Below are 8,340 nucleotides of genomic sequence, written 5' to 3' on the forward strand. Positions count from 1 at the left end.
CCTCATCAAAAAAACATTTTCCAAACGGATCTTAAAAAATAACCAAACAACGTCGGCGAAAAGTCTTCTGCTATGGTCCCCTTAAAATTATAATATTTAGAAAGTCGAAAAACAGAAGATGATATAAAACAATAAATAATAGATGCAGAGAAACAAACATACCAGCACACTGTCGAGGGGTTCTGAACGGGGAGAGAGATAAAGAGAGAGGAGGGGGTATTTTAAATCGGAAGTGGGGAGTGGTTATGGCAAAACTGACAGAGCCAAATTTCAAGGGGAGAGTATTTCTCACCCCGATTTCGTGAGACTTTTTCTTATTTCGTGGAGTCGTGGAGACGTGGAGAGAGAGAATCGGTAAAACAATCTTGTTCCGTTTCAGATGTGCTTCGATTGCAGTGCGAAGAATCCGACATGGGCGTCCGGTACCTACGGATCTTTCTCTGCATCGATTGCTCTGACGTTCACCATAGCCTCGGCGTCCACTGCCAGCATACATTATATTAAGGTGTTCTCTATCTTGAGTTCTGTGTAGGTATTGGCACAAATAGTATGAAATAGGTGTGAAAGATCATAAATCACCATTTATCTTTTCAAATCTCAGATTCTCAATAAATGGGTTGTTTTGAAGATCGGAGAGTCTCGATCCATATTTACCTGTTGTTTAATAGCATCTTTAAAATTGGAATGGGGATCAGTATTCCCATATTTCCTTGCCTAGTCCCAAGAAACAAGCGTGCAACTCGAACTCCTAAAAATAGGGTTTTGGTCCCAAAACCCTTATAATTTCCCTTCGGAAGCCTTAAGCTTACAATAAGAGGTATGATTTGAACAGGAACTGTATGATACATCTTGATTTTTGATTCGTAACACATGGATCAAATTCATTCTATTTAATTTGAACTGAGATTTTGATAACATTGTGTGTGTCCATCGTACATCGTATCGTATTGTTTGATACATTGTGTCTCGGACAAGACGTCAAGACAGACTGCTTTTTTGTATATATAGTGTTTTGTCTTGGATGTAAACTTATTTGTATCTTCCATTTGAAAATCAGAGACATATTGGAGGTATCCAATATATCTCATAATATATGATACTTTACAGTTTACACCATCGCATGGAGTCACTGTGTCAGCTTTATTGGAGCGATCCAATATATTTCATAATACATGATACTTTACACCATGGCATGGAGTCACTATGTCAGCTTTCTCTTTTATCCTGTCTTATTCTTGAGGCTTCAAGTGCCATTTAATTATATTGCATTCTGAAAATTTTGAACTTTAGGGTGCGGTCTTTAACCATTCTCATGATTCTCATTCTGGAAACTAGAATCAATTCTAATTCTTTGGAGTCATTCCAAAATCAGAATCACGTACCTTAACTCATTTGATCATTTCTAAGACCCAGGAATTTGCTCAAGGGGGGGCCAGCATAGGGTGAGGCATGCTGCTCTTTTACACCAGAGGGTTTGTTCCGAGTCAAAAGGGGGCGAATATATCATTTCCCCTTATATTTTTATATGTAGTGAGGCCATTATATAATTTATATTACACTTCATGTTTGATGGGTGGGACCCACTATTTAACACAGTATTTTGTTTTTTCTATAAAATATTTTGTGTGAAAAATCATTTTTTAATAATTTTTTTGGTTTTGATGGATCCAAACTGGTTATATATTTTGGAGTTTCATATGGTGAAAACCAGTATACTATTTTTCACAAAGTACAGTAGGACTTGCACCATTTGATTATCCAAACTGCTCATTGATAGGCCACAACATGAATAGGTTGTGCCCGAAAATTCATTTCAATTGGGTGATCGTAGCTCTACGATCTCTAGTGGAACTGCTTACTATGGAGACCTCTATAGAACGGAGGGTTAGGATCATCTAATAAAATGATTTTGCAGGCACAACGTATTAATGATCTGGCCCATCAAATGGACGGATTGGATTATCCTATGGTAAGCTGCACCTGAATCATCGGTCTTGAGTGGAGATGTGTAGAGTGAGAGAGAGGAGAACGTGAAGAGGTTGGAGATAGGGGAAATCGATGAATCGTTCCCTTATTTTTTGGAGCGACAAATAATCGCTCCAGAGAATAATGACTAAAAATCAGGACAGATTCTTTGGATAACTCTTCAGAGTTGTTGCAGAACGACATTCTCGCGCCCACGGAGCGGAAAATACGGAAAGCAATTCCCAAAAAGCGTTAAAGAACACACCCTTAATTGCCATTATTTTCTTGTTCGGCCAGATTAAAAGTTGTTATTTGCATTTATTTTATACTTAGGCCAGTAAGAATTTTTTATTTATTTGACTCCCAGGTCTACAAATCTTAACTCATGGAGTCTTGAACAGTTGAAGATGATGAGTTTTGGAGGAAATAACCGTGCACAAGTTTTCTTTAAGCAGCATGGATGGAGTGATGGAGGCAAAATTGAGGCAAAATATACATCAAGGGCTGCCGAGTTATACAGGCAACTACTCTCAAAGGAAGTTGCTAAAAGCTTTGCCGAAGTGACCATTTGTCCCTCATCTCCTGCTTCTTCCCAGTCAACACCTACAGCCAGTGAACTTTCGAATGTGAAGGTTATAGATGCACCAAAAGAAAATCCCTTTGAGAGGCCTATAACACCTGAAATTTCCCCTTCTCCTAAAGCTCCAACACATTCAGTTGTTACTAGTTCTGTTAAAAAGCTCATTGGTGCAAAGAAGATTGGAAGTAAGACAGAAGGGCTTGGTTTTCGCAAGCTCACTACGAAGGTAGATCCGTCCTTTTCAATATTTAATAAGATTTCTGTAATAAGAGAATAATATAAACAGACAGGCCTTCACAGTCTTTAGTTTAAATTGGGATTTCATGGTTAGATTTGATTTACACACAAAAAAGGTGATGCATTTTCCTTAACAAAAGAATATATGCAGCCGAGTGAAAGCCTCTATGATCAGAAGCCTGAAGAACCAGCACCTGCCGTGACCTCCTCAACTAATGCCACCACAATGTTGGGTGCATCACGCACATCTTTTCCTTCTCGCTTTGAATATGTAGAGAATGTCCAATCTGCTGAAAATGGTTCTGGAAGTGCACACACAATTAGTCATGTTTTACCGCCCAAGTCGTCATACTTTGCAGATTTTGGAATGGATGGTGGATTTCAGAAGAAAACAAGCTCCGGTACATCTAAAGTGCAGGTATTTATATAAATGTTTTTACATTGTTTATATATATATATATAAATATATATATATATGTGTGTGTGTTTTTCATTGTTCAATTGAAATCCTGCATATCAGTCTGATCAAGAAGTGCAAACTATCAAATATTTTTTATTTTCTGAACAGTAAAACCCTACTGCTCTAACTGTTCACCGTCTACTAACTTTCTGTGTGCCCCTCTCTCTCAAAAAAAAAAAAAAAAAATGTTCAATTTTAAATGCTACTGATATTGGCACTACCATGTTTTGATAATTGGACAACAGCTATCTAAGGTTATTATAGTTCTCAAAAATCTCTGAGAAGCCAATTATAAAAGAAAAGACAAGCTGAGTTAGGGCAATTATCAAACATGTTAGTGCCAATATCAGTGGTCATTTTAATTTTTCTTTTCTTTTCTTTTTTTGTTTCGTTTCTGTGTTTTCAAGTCAATCTTGGTCTGGGTCTGGACTGTGAAAGGGCTGATCCTAGTGGACAGATTATCTCAACTTATTGCTTGCAAAATGGCTTATTTTGTTGCTACTACAGATTTTTCCTATTTGTTATATGCGCTAGTTCACTCTCAGAACCAATGCATTTTGCTTACTGAAACCAGGTTCTTATTTTGCTATCTCTGGTGAGTTAAATCAACTATACATGCTTTGCTGTTTGGTCCTTTCGATTTCATTGTTTATTTTGAATTTGTATCAGTCTTTTGTATGAATGGCTAATTTTTATCGGTCTTTACAAGCTTAGGTGCAAGCTCACTTGCTCTTTTGACTTCATGTTGATTTACTATTGCTTGATCATGACCAAATATGTTGAGGGTTCAGGTTTTGTTAATTTTTTAATCGGCAGCTGCTTTTCCCCATGCCTCTTTCTCATTGCTGCAATCATTTTGTTATTTGAACCTCATTAGAGCAATTAATCAGACAGATTTTGCATATATTGTCATTTTTTTTTGAAAAGTAACGAAGTTTTATTAATAAGAATGGGGGACAAGGTGTCCCAATACAGATCAAATAAAAAGATGCCTATGATGAGGCCAGAGAATCATTACAATAGACAATAGTTTCCACAAGGATGACTCCCTCCTTGGCCAAAACATCAGCCAAAGAGTTGGCCGTTCTCCTTCGATGAACCAGAGTTGTATGAATACGCCGAACGAGATCCTGGATTTCATCAATGATAAAGTTTAACCTTCACGGCCCACCGCCTCGATTCCCGGCCCAGCCAATAACATTCGACAAGTCCCCCTCCACAATCAAAGGGCCCATGTTGTGGTCTGCATACCATCGAAGGCCGAAAAGCAATCCCCTCGCTTTTGCCTCGTTGGCATCACACGTACCCGCAGGTCCCGAATTTGACATTATAGTCCTACCCATGGACTTGCGAATTAGCCCACCAAAACCAGCCGGCCCGGGGTTTCCCAATGAACTGCCGTCGAAGTTGAGCTTTAGCCATCCCTCCCCAGGGGCTATCCAATGTGGTGTAATTGATTTCTGGGCAATTCTTTTGCGTATCACCACATTCCAATTTCTTAATGCGATTCCAATGGGGTAAGTTAATCTTCCTTCTGCCTTTGCCCAAGCAACGAGAGATAGCCTTATGTCCAGAACAATATGCCTCCAATGCCTACCTTTGTCAGAGAAAACACGTTTATTCCCTTCCCTCCAGAAGTGCCATATAATAGCAGATGGTAATGCCTTCCATAAATATTCACCTATGCACCCATGAAAGGCATTGTACAAGTTGAGAATGACATCAGTAATTTCCTTTTGCATTACCCATTGGACCCCAAAGGAGCAAAACATTGCACTGCATATTCGGTACACGAGTAAGAGCAATGCATAAATAGGTGATCAATAGTTTCCTCCGTCTCACAGCAACGTATGCACCTACTGGCAAGCTAAAAGCAACGTTGTTTCAGACGATCATATGTGTTGATACATTTATGCGATACCGTCCATGCAAATGCCATAATCCGGATTGCTAGACGCCATATCTTTTGACTGCTGGAATCTACGCCTTCTTCCATACAAAGTTGTTGAAAGAATGATCTAACCGAGAATCCACCCTCCGAGTCCGGTTGTCACAAAACTCTATCCTTCTCATATGGTAGTTTGTAACACTCCTCCAGGATCCGAAGAAGATCTGTGTATAAATTGATTTCTTCATCTTTAAGGTTCCTCCGCAACTTTATATCCCACACAAATTTCCCGGATTCGTCGCAGCGACTGAAATGTTCCACCACCGAAGCATGTTGATTAATCGCCAGCCGATACGAAGCCGGGAACCTCTCCATTAGTGATTGCTTGCCGAGCCAAACATCCAACCAAAAACGGACATTCGCCCCCCCGCCCGACTTTGAATTGGATATGAGGGATGAAAGCCTCCCAAGCAATACTAATGGACCTCCAGGCTCCAGCGCCCCTACCTCGCTGAGGATTCTGACATATCCAATCACCCCAATTACTCCCATACTTCCCCCCAATGATTTTACGCCATAATGCATCTTTCTCATTCCAAAACGCCACAGCCATTTTCCCAAAAGAGATTTATTTCTCAGCCTAAGCTTGCCAATCGCAAGCCCACCTTTCTATTTTTGCAGACATACCTTCTCCCATTTAAGCAAATGTTTCAACTTTTTTCCTTCTTCAAACCGTTCCCAAAGAAAATCTCTCTTTAGCTTCTCAATTCTTTTCGCCACCGCTACTGGTATTCCATCTACTTTACCTGTGGGTTGGATTCATTGGATTGGATTCCATCTACCTTACCATTGGGTTGGATTCATTGGATTGGATTCCATCTACTCTAAAACACTATTTAAACACTAAGAACCACTATTTATCACTAAGAACCACTATTTAACACTACATAACCAATATTAGCACTATTAGCCACTAGTTCAAATCTACAGAACCACTATTTCACACTAAGAACCACTATTTAGGTCTCCGAACCAATAAATAATAAACCACTATTTAACACTAAGAACCACTAAATACCACTCTGAACCACTATTTAACACTAAGAACCATTAAATACCACTAAATACCACTAAGAACCACTATTTAACACTAAGAACCACTAAATACCACTCTGAACCACTATTTAAACACTAAGAACCAATATTTATAGCTCCAAACCACTGTTTTAACAGTAAAGAACCCATATTTATCTCTCCAAACCACTATTTAAACACTAAGAACCACTATTTACCACTCTGAACCACTATTTGAACACTAAGAAAAACTATTTAGTTAATCAGAACCACTGTTTGCCACTTCGAATCACTGTTTTAACAGTACATAACCTCTATTTAACACTAATTAGCACTCCGAACCACTACTTTAACAATAAGAACCACTATATATCACTGTGAACCTCTATTTTCAAAAAACAAAGTTAAGAGGGAGGGAATACCTTAAATTTGATGCGAAATGGAATCATAGATAGCTCGCAAGAATTCCAGGTTTTTAAATACAAGGTTTGGCATTGAGAAGAGAAGAGATTGAGGAAGAGGTTTTTAAACTATAGCTTTGAGGAGAGCTTGCCAAAACCATGGTTTTACAAGCCTTTGAGAAGAGGTTTTACAAGGTTACAAGGTTTTTATACTATTGGTTTGAGAAGAGAAGTGATTGAAGAAGCTCAAATGGAAGAATAAAAAGTGTTTATGGGACTCTGAGAAGTGGTTTAATGGAAGCTTTTTCATATGTTTGAAAAAAGAAGATGGTTTCGTTGGGTGGTAATCATGAAACAAGGTGAAAAGGTGCCTTTGGAAAACGTGAAAAAAGAATGATTTGATGGGTTAACTTCAAAAGCTATGTAAGGGTATTGTGGTCTGAAAATGGGCTAAGTTTTCTCCCTCCAACCTTCTTTGAGAATTTAGAAATCATCCCCCCTTTATGACAATTTCAGCTAAAAAGTACATTTTTCTGATCATTTTCCCTTTTAAAAATTAATCAGTGATTCAATTAGTATTATAAATACTTTTCCAATAATTATGAATTTGAGATTTACAAGCAATATATGCCAGGAGGGATTTCATAGGCCATTTGGGGGAAAGCCCTTACGCAGCTCAGTTAATTAAAAGAAGCTGACCTCTTCCAAATCGTTTGCCTATACACAGAAGCTGAATAAAACTTTCAACTCATTTATCTCATCAATTGGAATAACATAAAAGGAGAAAGATGTTATTTTCTCCACCTAGTTTTGCCGAACCTGAAAATCGCCACATTTGGAGGCAAAAAATAAAAATAGTATACAAATACTACTGATAAACAAGAATTGCCTTAAGGTCTCCAATACCTGTGTTTGAGGCATTTCTGACATTTGCCCGAGATCATAATTTTTAAAATATGTAATGCCCTTATTCCATAATTTTTTTTGAATGGTACCCGTATTGCATAAATTACTGTTGAAGATAAATAACTGCCGTTGTGGTGGCAAAATGCAAGCAGCTTCTGTTTCAGTTGTTGAATCTGGATAAACTTTTATGTCGACATTTTAAATAATGTGTTTATATATGTAGAGTTCAACAGCCATATCAAGTGCTGATCTCTTCGGTCAAGACATGGATGATTCTCAACTTGACCTCACAACATCTGACCTCATCAACCGAATCTCCTTTCAGGTAGTATATGTTGTAACTTAGAACATTGTAAATTTGGTTTCTTGTCAATTAAATGGACCTTTGACAATTCCAAGCACAGTCGGCCATTACACATCATGGCGTGGGTGGGCTTGGCACACCTTGCAGGGTCGGCCGTGGCACCGTCTGGCATAGTTGCTGGGCTTTGGCGGCCTTGGTTCATTTGGAATTGCTTCAAATGTTATTTGAACTGCCCTTGGTTCATTAGCTTAGATCCTTAGATTTGTTATGCTTGTGGTTGGTTTGTTTTGCAAGGATCACAGGATATCTCGTCCTTAAAGAATATGGCAGGGGAGACTGGGAAGAAGCTAACATCTTTTGCTTCCAATTTTATAACAGATCTTCCAATATGGCAGTATATCTGTGTTGTTTCTTTCGTCTTGCCAATATGTATTGATAGTACCGAAATCAAAAGAACACTTGCGTTAAACACATTAAGATCTGCACTTGATATTAAAAGTGTCTCAAGGTTACCCCAAAATCACG

The 8,340-nt window shown here is 38.4% G+C and overlaps 1 protein-coding gene across 5 annotated transcripts; it reads left to right on the forward strand.

Annotated features, from left to right (window-relative positions):
- The first annotated feature begins 137 nt into the window (after positions 1 to 137).
- Positions 138 to 8,313, forward strand: LOC143877112 (putative ADP-ribosylation factor GTPase-activating protein AGD8). 5 transcript variants are annotated; one of them, XM_077378952.1, is made up of 5 exons: positions 138 to 528; positions 2,333 to 2,771; positions 2,934 to 3,200; positions 7,735 to 7,836; positions 7,916 to 8,313. In XM_077378952.1, the coding sequence occupies exons 1-5, from the start codon at positions 380 to 382 to the stop codon at positions 8,060 to 8,062; spliced, it is 1,104 nt and encodes a 367-aa protein (XP_077235067.1). In that variant the 5' UTR covers positions 138 to 379; the 3' UTR covers positions 8,063 to 8,313. The 5 variants fall into 5 exon arrangements, with proteins under 5 accessions (XP_077235067.1, XP_077235068.1, XP_077235071.1 ...); XM_077378953.1 differs by having other exon boundaries at positions 138 to 505; positions 2,367 to 2,771; XM_077378956.1 differs by having other exon boundaries at positions 140 to 528; positions 8,110 to 8,313.
- Positions 8,314 to 8,340: the final 27 nt, after the last annotated feature.

The sequence above is a fragment of the Tasmannia lanceolata genome, unplaced genomic scaffold, assembly GCF_043159265.1.
Source record: "Tasmannia lanceolata isolate RefF3 unplaced genomic scaffold, GAP_Taslan_0.1 ptg000005l, whole genome shotgun sequence".
Taxonomy (NCBI): Eukaryota; Viridiplantae; Streptophyta; class Magnoliopsida; order Canellales; family Winteraceae; genus Tasmannia; species Tasmannia lanceolata.

Bases quoted from the DNA above. Each gene is read 5' to 3' on its own strand.
- LOC143877112 (XM_077378952.1), top strand. From the start codon at position 380: ATGTGCTTCGATTGCAGTGCGAAGAATCCGACATGGGCGTCCGGTACC. The intron at 3,201-7,734 runs GTATTTATATAA...TTATATATGTAG, and splicing joins CCGGTACATCTAAAGTGCAG to AGTTCAACAGCCATATCAAG. The intron at 7,837-7,915 runs GTAGTATATGTT...TTCCAAGCACAG, and splicing joins TCAACCGAATCTCCTTTCAG to TCGGCCATTACACATCATGG.